General features: G+C 42.7%; 1 protein-coding gene and 1 long non-coding RNA gene across 2 annotated transcripts in view; one reads left to right on the top strand and one right to left on the bottom strand.

Moving 5' to 3' along the window:
• The window catches only part of Tes (testin LIM domain protein), a 38,531-nt gene extending 29,738 nt beyond the window's left edge, over nucleotides 1–8,793 (bottom strand). The window contains exon 1 of the mRNA XM_048448988.3: nucleotides 8,662–8,793. Within this exon, the coding sequence (XP_048304945.2) occupies nucleotides 8,662–8,688 (27 nt within the window). The 5' untranslated portion in view covers nucleotides 8,689–8,793. The remainder of the gene's footprint in view (nucleotides 1–8,661) is intronic.
• LOC125409808 (uncharacterized) lies at nucleotides 8,787–12,032 on the top strand. The gene is made up of 2 exons (XR_015736700.1): nucleotides 8,787–8,911; nucleotides 9,138–12,032. It is a non-coding gene; the product is annotated as an uncharacterized LOC125409808 (long non-coding RNA).
• The last annotated feature ends 4,565 nt before the right edge of the window (nucleotides 12,033–16,597 follow it).

The raw sequence follows: 16,597 nt of genomic DNA, 5'->3' as shown, positions 1-16,597 counted from the left end.
GGCTCTTGAAGAGTGTCAGGTCCTGGCCATCGAGAGAGTTCCAGAAAGCCCTTGGCTGTTGAGAGGCGGTGAGGCCCCTGACTAGCTGCTCACTGGCATTGCTGGACCCCTGGCAGAGCGCTCACACTGCAGAGTAAGGTTGAGGATCCTAAGAACCCAGGGCCACAGCTGCGGACCCTGGGTCTCACTTTGCCTATTTATCTTTGCAGAACAAATAAACCCTGAGTTTATAGGCGGTATAATGAAGACAAAAGAACAGTTGCAGAGCGCTGGCAACCCCCAGCTGTAAGCCGAGTCTAGCCAACACCAACTAGCCCACAACGTGGAGTACCCTCCTTCTACAGGCAGATTGAAGCCACTTAGCAAATGCGAATCAAAGTTGGAGCAAAGGGGCAGAGATCCAGAGCACTGAGCTAGGCTGCTTCAGCAGCTTGGCTTCATATTTCCGCAATTCAAACTGGACCTTGGGAAAAATGCAAGTTTTGCTGGAGCGTCCATGCCCTTGGCTTAGGTTAGAAGGGTCAAAGAGCAGCTTTCAGCAGTGAGAACTCCAAGCACGGATGCACCTGCTGACTTTCTATTAGCCAGCACCTTTGCTTCCTGCTGCTTGGTCTGCCTGTGAACCGCCTTCTTTGCCTAATGAAATTCTCTTTATTGTCTAGGAATTGCTTCCTCAACAGAGTACTCCCAGTCTGCCCAATTAGAGGGAATTACTTTCGCTCAGGGACTCAGTAACGGTTGTTTGCATTCCTAGTATTGCTGTGCTCTTCAAAAATGTGGCAGTTGGCAAACCATGACTCACCAGGGCAATCCGAGACATATAAAGAAGTGAGTGTGAGCAACAGGAGCCAGTAAGCCTTTGACAATTTAAAAAAAAGAAAGAAAAAGAAAAACAAAGCAAAACACCACCACCACCACCACCAACAACAACAAAACAGCTCGGTGCTTTTATTTTAGTAACTCATTTTCACTCTTTTTAGATAATTATCCCGTGATAATTTTTTCAAAGTTGTTCCTTACCAGGAGAAAGAAACAATACTATTACATTTATTCCAGCCTAGCCAGCACTGCGGCAGATTTACGTTTGTCTTGCCTTCCTCTCATTCCAGGCTCCCCGTGTTTCTTACCAGTGCTGGCACCCTAGTGTTCTAAACTACCTAGGTTCAAGAGACATGGGCAGGAATCCCGTTTAGAGTCTACCATCTTAAATGTAAACAAAGCATAACTTTTTGCGGAGTCCCAGCTACTTTTATTGCAGGCCAGAGCCTCATAAAAGACAAAACCAGACATTCTACCATTGTGACTCATGCTATCCGGCTGTCCTGAAGATGTGTCCATATAAAACCAAAAGTCTACCTTACCATCTGCGTGACCTTATTGCAATGAAATATAATATCACTTTCGTATCAGATACAGCAAGAAGTTCTTGTAGCTGCGGCTTACAGCATCCCAGCCCAGTGTTCTGTGCTCCGCTGGCCACGGTTCAGATAAGAAGCTTCCCAATAAACTCCCTGAAACTCCTTTTCATAGTTTTGTTTAAGGTAGTCAGAGTGTTACTATGATAAACACATGCTCAGACTCTCCCGGTCTGAGTCAGTGCTTCAGTGACAAAGTATTCCTCCAGTAGTAGCCTTAGGTCACTGAGCAGGCAGATCTCTGCAGGCCCCCACAGGCTGGCTTCAGGCCAAACACGCTCCACCCTTAAGCCTCGGCCAAACTCAGCCAAACCCCATTCTCAGCAGACTGGGGGAGATGAGAGAAAGTGGAGTTGATGAACTAGCCCTTTTACTGTGGGGACCAAGTCAAAGCAGGAAGAGCTAGAACACGGATCACAGATACCTTTCTTTCTCTCTAGGCAGTTACTGAAACAGGAAGTTAGGTGGACGTGAAACTCGGAAAATAAAAAACAGATCAGACTGTAACTGTTTCATAGGAGAGCTGAAGGCTGTAGTTGGGTAGTTGAAAAAAAATGTTTCAACTTCTAGTACAGGGCTTGAGTGCATATTTATTCCAAGACCTGTGACTCTGTTTTTCTTTAAAATCTTGCAAATGGTATTTTGCAACCTATTTTCAATTTGATTGGTCTTATTTCTCCCCTTCTGTGTTTTTTTTTTGAGGTTTCCTTAATCACAACCCAGATAACTTTTCTGAACATTTCACCATCTTATAAAAATGAATTTCCTATACGCCCTGAATATTAATGGCCTAATGAAGAGACTTTTAAGAACTCACAATATCGCTGAGTAGTGAAGGTACATACCTTTAGTCCCAGCACACAGTGGGAGGGGGAATCTCTGAGTTTGAGGCCAGCCTGGTCTACAGTGTGAGTTCAGAACAACCAGGGTTACATAAAGAAACCCTGTCTTAACAGAAAAAAATGGCAGTAGATGCTAACCAAACTGTGTGAGCACAGCAAACAGGAACCCAAGGCTGACTCTCGCAGGGCATTTGTAATCAAGAAGAGCAAATGTGACTACCAGAGAGGTGCAAGGATACAGTTACATTGCCCCACTTTATTACGGTTGATCTACATTTCACTATATAGAATTGCTTTACCATTTTCTCCCCCAGTGGCCATTAAGATAAAAGAAATGAGAATTCCAAAGTTTGCAAGATTCGTGATCCTTAAGGCTCACCCCGAACTTCCCTGTGTTAGAAATCCAGCGCTTGCTAACCTGTATAGGCTCCTCAGGACGCTGCAATCCTGGCCCTGTTCCATCGGTCATTTGCTTGTACTTATTTGTTTTTGCTTTATCACTCTTTATATGAGTGTAAACCTATGTCTTTTCTGTTTATTGCTATACAATAAATATCCTGCACCAGCCCTAGGTATCATTTTTAAAGACAGTTTTTAAGAGACAAGGCTTGCTTGAGGGACAGGATGATTAAAAACACCAAGTCTTTCTTCCTTTATCATTTCTCCATACACTAAGGAACGTAACACTTCTTATGTGAGTTCATCTGCTCATGGAATAACTTCCTTTGGACCCCACAGATGTATGAAACAGTTACACTGTGTACGTGTGCATATGTGTTCACAGGCACATTTGTGGCCTACGTGGTTTTTAAAGCGGCATGGAACTTGGTAGACTGTTAACATAACTTTCATATCCAGGGATTTAGAACCTTAGAAATAATCCCTGTCAACAACTGAGCTTTCTCACACATGGAAATTGAGATCCAAGGTAGTCAGCACAACAAAAAAATAGTAGACCTACTATAGCCTAGTGTGATTTGAAAGGATGCTGATAAAGAAACGGGAGAAAGTCTGGATACACGGGTACTCTCTCCAGACACAGACAAACCTGGACATTACTGATTTTTCCTAATTTCTAAGTACACTGTGTGGTTCGGTTTGTACAAAGAACTTGTATTCAAATTATCGGATAGCCAAGCGCTCTTCGAATTCTCAGAGAACAAACAAAGTGTAGCACTAAGGAAGCCCTACTAAGCATGCTTTTCCGCACAGTGCTGGCCCTAATATCAATTCCATTCTCAATATTATTTCCCTAGCAAGTTCAAGAGACAGTTCACCACTTTGGTGTTTCTCACTGCCTTTTTAACCAAAAGTTCTTTGTAAGCAGGAGGGAAATTAATAACTTCCTCAGCATAAGGAGTGCCCTGATATTTTCATTTGTTCTGGCTGGCCTACTATGACGTGGGGCATGTGCCATTGCAAAATACATTTCCTACCCACAGAGTGTGGAGATTTCTACCGCATGTGAAGTTCAGAAGGTAGAGCCCTTCCCGCGCTCACCAGGACCCCTGTAGATCCCGATGCTATGCTATGTTTGACTTCCCAAAGCAGAGAGCCCAACACAGGCCACCTACTGCTGAGGATCTCACTGAATATGGACTCTCAGCTCCCAATACAAACTGAGAAGTTGGAAGAATTCTAGAAGATATGATGAGAAATTCTATTCGAGTTTCTTTGTCTGTAAAAGTCTCCCAGAAATTCCTTTTCATGAGCCTTTTACTTTTGTAGACTTCTATCTGTCAGCTAACACTAATGGGTATACATCAAACACCGACTTAAGCCCACACCTTGAAAACCAGTAGGATAGCTGGTAATTTTATTAGTATAGAAATCACTTCTTCAAACATAATTTCTTCTTTTTTCCTTGCCTTTTTTATTTTTGTTTTTCTTCCCAAGAGACAGGGTTTCTTTGTGGAGCCCTTGCTGTCCTGGCTCTGTAGACCAGGCTGGCCTCAAACTCACAGAAATCTTCCTGCCTCTGCCTCCCTTGGGAGATGGAGCTCTTAGTACGCCAGTAGGTGATCATTTCCCTATGCTTGTATCTAGATGTATAAATGGAAAATAAGAGCTGAGGAGCAAAGTGTATTCATGGCTCTCTGTCTCCTAACCATTGCTTTGCTCTGACCAACTCCATCAAGCTCCGAACCGTGATGACTCGCCCACCGTGATGCACTGGACTCTTGACCTATGAGCCAGAATAAACCCTTTCTGCTATATTATTGTTGTGGGAGCACTTGACCAGAGCAACAGAAAGAGAAACAGCTTAGCTGGGGCACTTTACTTTCTTCCATGGCTTCTGAGTCGGAGCGTCTACCTTTAAAGACAATCTCCCTTTACTCCAATGCGTGTCGATGACACTTGAAGAAAATGTGTTTCCAGTGCTCTGTGAACAAAAAGTCCTGGAAACAAGCTGTGTCTGCAGAAAGTGATGGACTGATCAGAAATGCTGCACTACGGAAAGATTGGAATGCTGACCCCCTCCCTCCTCCCACCTAAAGGCCCGAAGCCTTACCTTATCTTGGGCTAGTTCAAGCCCTCTGGAACAGCCATTCCCAGCCCATCTGAATCTGAACTAACATCTAATAGACAGAAATCTTTCTGGAATCTGTTAACTTAGCAGATGACTAGCTTCTACCTACTCAAAAAGCTAAGCAGGCCGTCAGAATCTTGGGTCTACAGAAACCTCTCAACATGAGGTCATCAGACAGTATCCTCAATCTCCAGCCTACAGGAACCTCCCAACATGATGTCATCTTGTATCTTTGGCCTACAGAAAACCTCCCTCATCTTGATATGTCTGCATCTCTGGCATATTTTAGACTTGCCTTGATTTATGACTGTCTCTGTACTGCAAAGTTATAAACTATCATGAAAGTGTTTCCACATTGGAACATGGAATATCGGGTAACTTAAATCTGTATTCCTGGGCCATAGTCACTCAAAATAGCTCCAGAATAATCTCTCTCTCCTCTCTCTCTCTCTCTCTCTCTCTCTCTCTCTCTCTCTCTCTCTCTCTTCCTTCCCTCCTTCCTCCCTTCCTATCTGGTGAGAGTTGTAAGTTTTTTGTCAACATTTTCCCATACCAAGAAAGGCTTCAAGCAGAAAAGCTAACTAGATTTGAGGGACAAAAGATTCCAATATAGTTGCTTTTTTTCACTCAACTAAGGGGCTACCTATGAGGAAAGGCTCATTCTCATTTCCAATGCAGTAATCTCTGTTCTGAATCTTTTCCAGCTCCAGTCACTTGGACTTACTATCCACTTCTGGATAATAATTAAAGCTTTTTAAACAAATCTGAGCGCAGAGAGGGACTTTTCTCGCTCTTGTTAGTGGCCTTCCGTATATAAGATGCATCTCATTCTTCTTAAAGTAAAGTTAATGAAACAAAGAATTTCAAGAAAAGCATGTAAGATGTTAGGATAGATTTTCAAATGAAGTTTACAAAATACAGCAGAATCAAACCCCGGCAGCAATTCTAGGCAGTATACTGGCAATCCCCGGAGTCTTTCTTTCTCTTTGGTATCTTTTTTAGAATAAAAGTTGATTTTCCTGGACAAAGTGGCACCAAGGGAAAGCAGCTGGTGATGGGCCACAATTGAACATGAAAATGAGGCTGTTTCCACCTCTCAGAGCCATTGCTTATTTTTGCAATCAGACACAGATTTTTACTTACATACAGGAAAAGGGATGCAAGAGGCAGGGACAGGGTCCAGCTGAGTGCTTCGGAGGACAGGGCGTAAACATAAAAGTCAAATTCTCATCTAAAATATTGCTAAACCAAAAGTCTGTGTAGACAAACCAGCTTCCACATCCTAGAAACAGCTCACTCGCCTGAAACAAAACAAAATATAGCAAAACAGCAATCATGAAACCCAAAGGGCCCATGATAGTGGTGTGCAATTGCTAATCAACCCAAGGGCAAGTATATGGAGAAATCTCTCCTTTTATCGACCAAAACTCTTACAATAGAGTAACCCACCTAGGTCACTGAAAGGTAAAGACTGCCCTCTTTATTTCTTTTTACAGGATATGGGAAATAAATAACATTTTCCATCTGCCTGGGGAAAATTCCTTTTGGAGTCAACAATGAAACGCAAGGGCCTTGAAAGGGAAAAATACCACACTTCTTCAGCTACAGGTCAAGTTGACTTTTATTTAAATGCCTCTGTATTTCCATTTCCAAACTGCCTTTGTTTGGAAAGTACATCCAAATTATGGCTTTTCTTGTGCAACCTAAGAAGATCTGACAGTGAGGGAAGAAGTCTTGTAATCTTTCTTTCTCTAAGTGTGTCTGAAAGCAACTTCTAAATAAAGCAATTCTTAAAAGTGTTTCTTTTGAGATTATGGCTTACAGGGTAAAACTGACTCCAAGAATCTTCAAAGGGTGTTGCATTGGGGAACCTTTTATCCAATCCACTAAAATCAGCTTAGGAAGGTAGATCAAGGACATAGTCGGCAGTCAAATGGAACACTTTTTGGGTGTCTTAGTCATCACCGAGAGAGGACCCTCTAAGCATCACTGGGAGCAAGAGCTTCATCAAATAGGATTTACTGCTGTAATTTCATTTTCTTTAAACTTCTGAAACATCTTCTTTAAACACCTGTTCTTCAGGTGGAATGGGAAGGAGTAAGCTTACAGAGACGGCTAGGGTACTTGGTTGAAAAGACATCCTTTTAAAGTAAAGGGTGAATGAAGGGGGATAGCTATGCCATATTTCAAAAGAATATTTATTATAACCCAGACTGCTGGAAAGTGCTTTTAAAGATGTGCATTTTTTAAACCCATTGCAAGTAGAAATAATTCTTAGTTTTGGACTTTTCCTCTAAGAATTATTGTCTCAAAGATTGCCTTTAAAAAAAATAGAATACTTTTAAAAAATAGTCTTTGGGTCCACAGCAAAGCTGAGCGGAAGCTCAGTTCCCTACTGGCCTTTGTCTCCACATGTCCAGCCCATTCCTCATTATCAACCTTGTGCTTCAGAGATGGCCATTTATGAGACACACAGACACATCACTAACGCCAGAGTTCAAAATCCACATCGGAGTTCCTTTCTGGTACCGTATATCCTGTGGGGCTTGACAAATACATACCAGGACAGTATTACACACAACAGCGTCATTATCCTCCGATTTGCCTATTCACCCCTCTCTACTTTCAAGGAATTCACACTTTTACAGAACAGTTTTCAAATCAGTATTTCTAAGCAAAAATACCCTCCCATTTGAGATACATGCCTCAAGCAGTTCTTCCATTAACACTCAGTGAGTTCAGTATTCATAATAAGAGACTACACAACCCATCAAATGGTTTCTAAGAGGGAAGCATGGTTAACCAGAAAACACGTTAAGGGAATAAACACCAAACAGGAAGAGACAAGCGTGTATTTTATGTTTCCTGTTCTGGACTTCCCTTCTGAGTGCTGATTTTAATCAGACAGGACCAGGGAAGTGTTTTCTAGGTTCAAACATCTATTTGTCAACTGCTTCCTACCCTCATACTTTATATTTGCATACAATTCTAAAAATCCAATTCTGGGCACAAAATAGAAATTCTCTTTTAGAAGATGAACCGGCAACTGTAAGGTAGCAAGACAAGAAAGTTTTCTCAACTTTTCTTTTTACTCTTCACAACTTCCTTCCCTATTTGATAAAAGATCACTAGCTTAAATTTACTTCGATGTAAACAGGCACAATTCCCTAGAACAAGACCTTTAAGGTCGAATGTTACAATAGAACTTGACGTCAGTGTTCTTTTGAGTCATAGTCTGATCCCCACCCCTTTCTCCCAGGCGACCTGAGAGATTCCCCATAATCTCGGAGCTCCTCAGGTAGCGCTATTAGCCTGGACACCAGGAACAGTCATGGGGGTGTTTCCCCAGCATCTGCAACAACCGCTGTGTGCAGCTGGCGGCCAAACATTTTCTCAAGAAGGAGACAGTATTTTGGCATTCAGTCCATCAGTGAAACACACACACACTTCCCCCAAAGTCATCACTTCACAAGTTATCAGCAAGCGCGGGTGTGAAGGAAGTGTCGCGAGTCAGCAGACACTTTAGAGAGCCTGGGGCAGCCAGGCTGCAGGGAGGAGGTCGGGGCTGTCAAAGCCACATCATCGAACCACACCGGCTTTCCAGAGCGCAGCTTCCCCAGGCAGGAAGCATTGTCAGGCACCGTCGCCCAGAGCTCACCCTGGGCTTTGGGGAAGGCGTGGCTGAAAGGTTTTCCGGAAAGTTTCAGGCGCGGTGACAACGGCTCGCAGGGTCCCGCCCTATGGCGACAGTCCCTCAAAGGTTCGGGGCCGGCGGGGTGGTCCTCTCCCCGCACCTACCGGGATCTGGATCGGGAACACGGGGCAGCTCCCGCGCTCAGGTGAGGCGACCTGGGCCGCCGCCCGCGCCACTCACCTTCTTTATTTTGGTTTCAAGGTCCATGCTGGGCGTCGGAGGGGCTCGGTCCCGCGTCCGCGAGCTCCGCTGCGGGGACTCGGGCGCCGACGCCGCAGCTACACACACACCGCGCCCTCGAACTTCCGCAGCCCGATTCGGCTGAGGCTGGGATCTGGAACAAAGAGGCCCTGGCAGCCAATGGCAGCGGGGCAGTGCCAGGAAGCCGCCAATCAGCGCGCGCCGCACGCACCTTCGCGGCCGGAGCAAGGTGAGAGGCGGGGCAGCGAGGGGGCGGGGCCCTGAGGAGTTGTCCAGTGGTGGGGACTCAGTTTCCCCAAAGCCTAGCACCAGGACGGGTGTAGCAGGCTTGCGTCCAGCTGAAGACCAGGCTCAGACCTTTCTATTTCGGTGGGTTGGCTTGTATGTCGCCGGGACTTTTGACTCAGGCCAAGAGGAGTGATTCCCCTAATACCAACTTCTTGGTTGATTTTTAGGGCAAAGAGGAGCCATGGAGCTCCTTCGGCATACCAGGATATACCAGGAACCTGATATTCAAGCCTTGATTTCACTACTGAATTGTGAAGATGTCCCTTTCTCAAATGTTTTTCTCCAGAGTCCCGAACACTGCCGAAGAATCCTCCCTGACACCCTACATGCCAATGAAGATTGCTACATTGTGAGCAAGTAAGGCTCACACAAACTTCTGCAGAAGTGAGTGGTATATTTGTTTGGGAAACAGAAGCTTGCCTTTTGTGCCTACTAAGTGTAATAAGGCGAGGTTGCCCCTGCTTCTCGTGAAGTCCGGTTTCAAACGCCAGTCTCACAGAAGCCTGAACCACTGGAAGCCAGTCCGCTTCATACCCTCATTCAAGAGCAAATGCAATGAAGACCCTCACCTTGGAGAGACTGGGTGGGGTGTAGGGATTAATTCACTTCACACATTTTGCTGGGAACTGAAGGCCCCAAAGACATGTCAAATGTCTTGGCATGTTGGGGGCAGAGCTCCCGCATGAGTCACAGTAACTTCTCCAGGATGTGGACCTGAGGGAAAGAAGCGTTTTGATTTAGGCAAATCAACGTTTTTTATTACATGTCTATGAATGAGCATGTGCAGTTGTGAGTGCAGGCTCACTTACAGTCCAGAAGGATGGCTGGGATGTTATGAGGTTGGAGTTACCGGTTGCTGGGAGCCTCCTGAATTGGGCTCTGGGAACTGGAATCAGGTCCTCTGCAAGAGCCGCAGAAGCCCTTAATACCTCAACCATTTCTCCAGCCCCGAGCAATTTTCTTCAGTTCCTACTTGTAGTAGAAAGTGTTAATGGCTAGGTGTCAGATAGTGCCCTAATCTGGCATCTACAGTATGCATGTATATATGTCTCTCTAAGTAAGTATACATTCAATATTAAATATAAAATCTCCATACAATGGGCGTGCTTGAGCCCTGGTGTTGTTTCATTTTACCTCTAGAAACTTGGCAACTAGAACGATTCAAAATTCACTTTAGCTAACACTTTCTACACTTTTACTTGATAACGTGTTAACAGTGCTTAGCAGAGTACAGAGTTATCAGAATGTTTTCCATATCTGATTAATGCAATGACCAAAACAGATTGTGATCATTTCTTTTCCTTTTTATTCAACTGAGGTAAAGCATTCTAAGTCATTTTCCCAAACAATGGGGCAGATGTGGACTTGCAAAGTCTACCCCTTTAAGTGCTGATGTACTCTGACGAGGTCTAGCAATGATAGTGTGTTTGCCTTCCCAGAAAGTCTAACAGATAGAAAATGTCCGGTAAATCATCTTAGAATAAGGCATTAAGCAAATGCTGAGACATAAACTGGGGGCCCGTTTTTTGTGAAATAGCAGAGATGACCCCAAGAAAAATAATATGGAGGTGTTAGTTGTTCTGGTTTTCTTTAACCATCAAATTTTGTCTTTCCCCTCTCCCTTGCAAACCTTCTCAGTATCACGTGGTGTGAGCAGCATTAGCAAAGATAGCGTTGGGATTCAGTGGTTTCTAACTGGATTCCCCATCGTGCCAGCTCTGGATTCTTGCAAATCATCAGTACATAATTTATAGAAAAGTAAAATGTGGTAGATCAATGTTAGGAAAGTTGAACTGAAGTCTGCAATCAATTCTTTAAGTGTTAAGCAGCAGAGATGCCAAGGAGCTAGAACTGGCATGGCTTGATGATTGGGTACAGGGGGTGGCAGATGACAGGACTTTCCAGCGTGACCATCTCTGTGGAAGATTCAGGGGAAGGAGAATCCATAAGACAAGGAAGGATTTTATGTACATTTGTCACTGCGGAGATGGACAGGTAAAGGTAAGGAAATTGGGATGTTGAAGTCAAGCATCAAAATATAAAGTTTAGGGTTAAAGCCTCTGCTCGAATCGTGACATAGGTAAGTATCCTACCTGAGTTAATTAAAAGTCATGGAGACAACAACAGCTTGTGGGAATAGTAAAGTAGAAGCTACGGAAGACAACTAATAAGCTAGACTGAACAGGACCAGCACAGAAAGGAGATGAAAAGCTAGGCAAAGAGTACACAGAAAGTGAAGGAGTCTAAAATCTATACAAGCAAGAAAGGCAATCCAGGGAGGGTTAGCTAACAATGTGAATTATAAGGGTCAAGTGTGAAGTGTACTTCACAAAAATCACTGATAACTTTTGGGGAGTGCATTGGTGAATTGTGGGGCAGGTATTATTTAATTGTAGTTCCCATTGTGCCTACTGAAGTACTGTGGCTAATGTTTGACTTGGCCCTACTGCCAAACTCACGGAAAATCAGCCAAACACATGACCTTCTCAGACAGAAAAGAAATCAATCAGATAGAGAAGTGAGTATACTGGGATTTGAAAGTCTATCCTTAGAAAAATAAGCAAACAGTCTAGATTTTACACACACACACACACACACACACACACACACACACACACACTAAAAAGTTCTTTATGTAATCTCAATGTAGTATTTTTCCACTTAAATTTAGTGGGTTATCTTATTACAGTCTCTGATGAGGGAAGTGGATGAACCATTCTTGTAACCTTTGTGCTGTTGTGGGAGTGTTACGCTGAGCCATTTAAGCATGCCTGAGATGTTTCCTTTGTCCTTAAGTTGTGACAGATTAGCAATATATTTTGCAGACAGAGAGGATACTTGTAGGAGTAACAAAACTGTGCCAGTTGAGGAAGCACAACCAAGGTCAGGGGATAGGGTGGTATGGGTGTTTGCCAAACTTCCCAGAGGCGTATTCCTTGGCTGAAGATTAGTGTATTCTAAGAATGTTTTTATTAGTTCTTCGAGACTTTCATATAATGCATTGTGAACATACTCATGCCCCCTTCTGTAAACGGTTTTTCTTTAGACCCCGGCTTTTTTTTTTTTTAAATATGGAAGCTTGGTCTTAGCTTAGGCTTGTTCCCAACTGGCTCTTAATACTTAAATTAACTCATTTATATTAATTTCTTTTCTGCCACATGGCTTGTTACCTCTCTGCAGGACCATACATCCAAGTTCCTCTGTTCAATTGGCGAATGTCCCATCTTAGAATCTTTCCCAGAGTTCCTATCTCTGCACACGGAAGTTCCACCTATCCTATCCAACCTATGACCATTCAGCTCTTTATTAAACCAATCAGAAGGTGCCTTAGGAAGATGAGGTAAAGCAGAGACATATCTATACAAAGTGTACAGAAAGACTATCCCAACACTCTTCCCCAACTCCTCTCCCACTGACACTGGTTCCTCCTTCTCCATCTCCATTGAGATGTTTGTGTTTGTCAGCTAGACTTGGGGTTAGGGCCCCGGCATGTAGCAGACCTACCAGGGATCAGACCGTTAAAGAAAATTGACTTTTCCTTTCTTAGATGCTATCAAAAGCCAATAGTTCCTCAACTAATGGCAGAATACCCCCTACCACTGTCTTATGCTGGGATTTTGTTTAGCTGGAGCTTATGTTGTAATTAAACACTTTTTGATTGCAAGTAACAGAGAGGCAATGAGTTCAGTTTCATATGTACCAAATTTGCAAAGCTGGTGGAATCTGAGTCTAATAACAAACAGAAAGGGGTGGGGCTAAAGATACAGATGATGTGAACACAGGACTACGTGTGTTTGCATATGGGGCTGGAGAGATTGAACAGCGAGTGATACAGACCACTTCCTGCCCTTCAGAGGATCCGAGTTGGTTCCAAGACCTGCTCACAGCTACTCCACCCACGTGTACGTATAATAATATACATATTAAACACACCATAAATACCAAAAGGAATCCTTGGAAAGTTGTATAAATTAAACGAGGTGAGATTTCAAGATAATGATGACTACATCTTTCTCCTCAGCTGTTACCATGGACTCTGTAAGCCTCCACAGAGAAGTTAATCATTGCTTGAAACTTGTCAGAAGAATGCTCCTGTGAGCCTGGTATGGCTGTTGTGACTCATTAGCAGCTTGGATAGCATTGCAGGCTCTCCCGTAGGAGACATACCTCAATAGAAAATAGGCACCTGTATATCTCAGAAAAAAACACCACATGGAATGCTTTTTAAACTGCCCAAACACTGGCGTTTGACTAGTGAGTAATGGATGAAGCACGCAGTAGATTTAGCACGGCATGAAACTATGGTACTTGGGGATTTGGGTAACAGTTACTTCATAGGAGCAAGGGGAACATGGAATTGTATATCCAATATTCCCACAATCATGAAAAAAATACCGTGCACAGAAAGGGGTTCTGAAAGAAGTATATAAAATGTCAGTACTGATTTCTCTTTGGTTAGTGAGTCAATTGTCTTCCTTTCAAAACATAGCCCATGATGTATATCATATATTCCTTAATGAAAAAACCTTATCTCAATAATATATGATCTAAAGCATTTGGAGAAGACAAGCCAGTAGCAGTGCAATCTTTAATCTATATTAAAATATTTAGAGTGTTTACAAATTTAAATTTTACCCTCTTACTAACGCTAGTCATACTTCCTCTTCTCAGTGAGGAGAGGAAATCCCCCAAACACCACTGTATTTCTAAACACTTTTTAAAAACAAAGACTAGGCTCTGTGATGTTGACAAAAGTTTTCTAGACCTTGCTTTACTGCAAACAAACAAAACAATGAGTAACGTATGAAATGAGCTGTGGTAAATTCTGATGGCAAAATTCACTAAGTTCATCGTAAGAAAAAATAGATCAGAAAAATATGCCTACAGATCATAAGGGCACAACAAAACAATGAGCTGTTATTTTAATTTAAAACAATTTTTCCATTTATTTATTCATTTAGCTTGTGGGGACAGAATGGGAATGAGTGCACAGCATAAGTGGAGGATCATAGGACAACCTGTTGGAGTCAGTGCTCTCCTTCTATCTCAGAGCGCCTGAAATCGAACTTTGGTCTTGGGGCTTGGCCATAAGTGTCTTTTCCTGATGAGCCATCTTCCCAGCTAGTGATCTATTATTGTAAACAAGATTAAAGAAATAAAAGCCTTGATATATGTAAATATTATATAAATTATAATTGTAAAACCTTAGGCGTAATACGGTAGAATCTTATTTTAACTAAGCAAAGATGTGTTACATTTGTTTATGCTGTGGAATATGACTTTAACTGAACAAAGTTGTTTCTTCTGCCTTTGTTAGCAATAAAAAGATGTGTTACATCTGTTTAGGCTGCATTTGTTTAATTATGTAAAGATGTGTGCATTTGAGGAATAGTTCGGGTTGACAGGGAGAGAGAATAAGTAGAAGAAATCTAGGCTCAAGAGGAGGAGAGAGTGAGGGAGGAAGAAAGGGACAAGCCTGGAGCCAGACGCCAGTCAGCTGCCAGCCAGCCATGGAGCAGCAGGGGAAGTAAGATACACAGAAGGAAGGAAAGTTAAAAATCTCTGGAGCAAAATGTAGCTAAAGAGAAATAGGTCAGATTAAGTGTGGAGACCCCAAAATGTGAGCCTGTTCTACCTTATCTGAAGGTCAGACTGGAGTTGGAGCTTAGTTTGCTCTTCCGAAGCTGTTGGCAACTGTGACTACACACCCTGACCTAGGGTGTGGCTTCTTGGTGCTTTGGACATTAAGATGGCCTGTAGAGGTAGATCTGCTCCACCCAGACCACAGGTCAAAGAATTCAAGCATACTTTTGCTCCTTTTTTTGAAATAGGTTTGACTTAGGGAGCAACTGCCTGCAGGATACTTGGTCTAGCATGTATTCACTGCCCAACCATCTAATGCTTTGCTCAGGAAATAATGACTTGATGTCTCAAGTATTGGAGCAAGTACCTGTTCTAGTTGTCCTTTGTATCATGTTAAAGCAGTCTTTTGCCTTCTTTCCCACTTTTGTATTGGGGTATAAAAGTGTATGAGAAATAAACGTGGGTGAACTCAGCATTCAGTATTCACTGAGTTGCCCTCTTGCTACTATCCCGTGTCTCTGTGTCTTGCTCTTATCTTTGTTCTTCGTACTAAACATTTCTTCTAATCCTCATGCTCCTACCCTAGAATGGCTGGGGTTTAGGCAGAAGTTACCCCCAAAAGGTATCTCCCAACAATTAAGTTATAAAATTAGGAAAAAAAAAAACAAGTCTAAGATAAGGCATAGCATTCATAACAAATAAGAAGTCTCTGTGTCTTGATTTGGGAGCTGGATGACGACCCCAAAAGGAAAAGCCTGGTGCAGCATAAAGTGATAGACCTCAGGACAAACTTAAAGATAAATAATGCTTTGTAAGTGGAGTATACTGTGAGAAGTTTACAAGAATATTAAGCATCATGTCTCTAAGAGCTGTGGAAAGTAGGCTGAACTCGAAGAACTCAAATGTGAGGCGAGTGCTGAGCCACTGAGCCATATCTCAGCCCATTTTCTATTATTTGAAGACAGGATCTTGCCCAGGGTGGCCTCCAACTTACTCTGTAGCTCAGAAGAACCTTGAATTTGCTATTCTCCTGTTTCTGCCTCCCAAGAGGCTGGAATTACTGGAGTTACAGACCTGTACCATCAAGTCCAGGCCAAAGAAGCATATAAAAATAAATTTTTATGAGGCTAGAGTATTATAGTCAAAATAGCAGATCCTGACAAAAGACAATGAGGCAGAAAAGAAAGTGTTGGAAATGATCAGAATCCCAGGAGAAGGAAGTCGAACCAAAAGAACAAATACCCAAAACATAAATCAAGAAAGCTTTACCAAATGATAATAATAAAAAGATTTATAGCTACATGGGGCTAGTACAATAAATAACCAAAACACCAACTCAGAAAAACCACCACAAAGAAACATCCAAGGCAGATGTACCTTTGAAGAGTGGGGAAAATAAATTATTTGAGAGTCTGGGTAGTTTGAAAAAAGGCATTTGCTTTATAGGAGAATGGAAACTATCATCAACCTATTTTAAGGCAACCCCCGAGACCAGAGGAAAATAATAAGATATTCAAACAAGATACCGTGAACTCAACGTGGTTATGAACTTTCAAACATAAAGGACACAGACCTGGGTGGTGACTCAGAGGTAGAGGTTTATGACCTGGTGACCTGAGTTCAGTCCTTGGAACTCAGATACAAGTGAAAGGAGATCAACTCTACAAAGTTGTCAACACATACACACACACACACACACACACACACACAGAGAGAGAGAGAGAGAGAGAGAGAGAGAGAGAGAGAGAGAGAGAGAGAGAGAGATCAAGAAAGAAGGAAGGAAATAAAAATGTTTACTGTCGTCCAAGAACTTAAGAAAGTTTTTACAAACATTTCTGAAGAAACTGTACAGAATGAGCTCCTAACAGCCAAGTTCTTCAGGAGATGTTGACAAAAAGAGAGAAACATAAAACACAGACTTTCAAGACTGACAAGAGGTGAAGAGTACACTAACCCCTTGACCTGACAATACAGATGGCCTGCACAGCGAGTGGGGATACAGTACACAGGATTATCACAGAGCTCTTAGAATTCGTGTTGCTGA

The sequence above is a fragment of the Myodes glareolus genome, chromosome 25 (assembly GCF_982192425.1).
Source record: "Myodes glareolus chromosome 25, mMyoGla1.1, whole genome shotgun sequence".
NCBI classification, from domain to species: domain Eukaryota; kingdom Metazoa; phylum Chordata; class Mammalia; order Rodentia; family Cricetidae; genus Myodes; species Myodes glareolus.
Note: the sequence above shows the minus strand (reverse complement) of the source record. Positions and strands in the feature narration are given on the sequence as shown.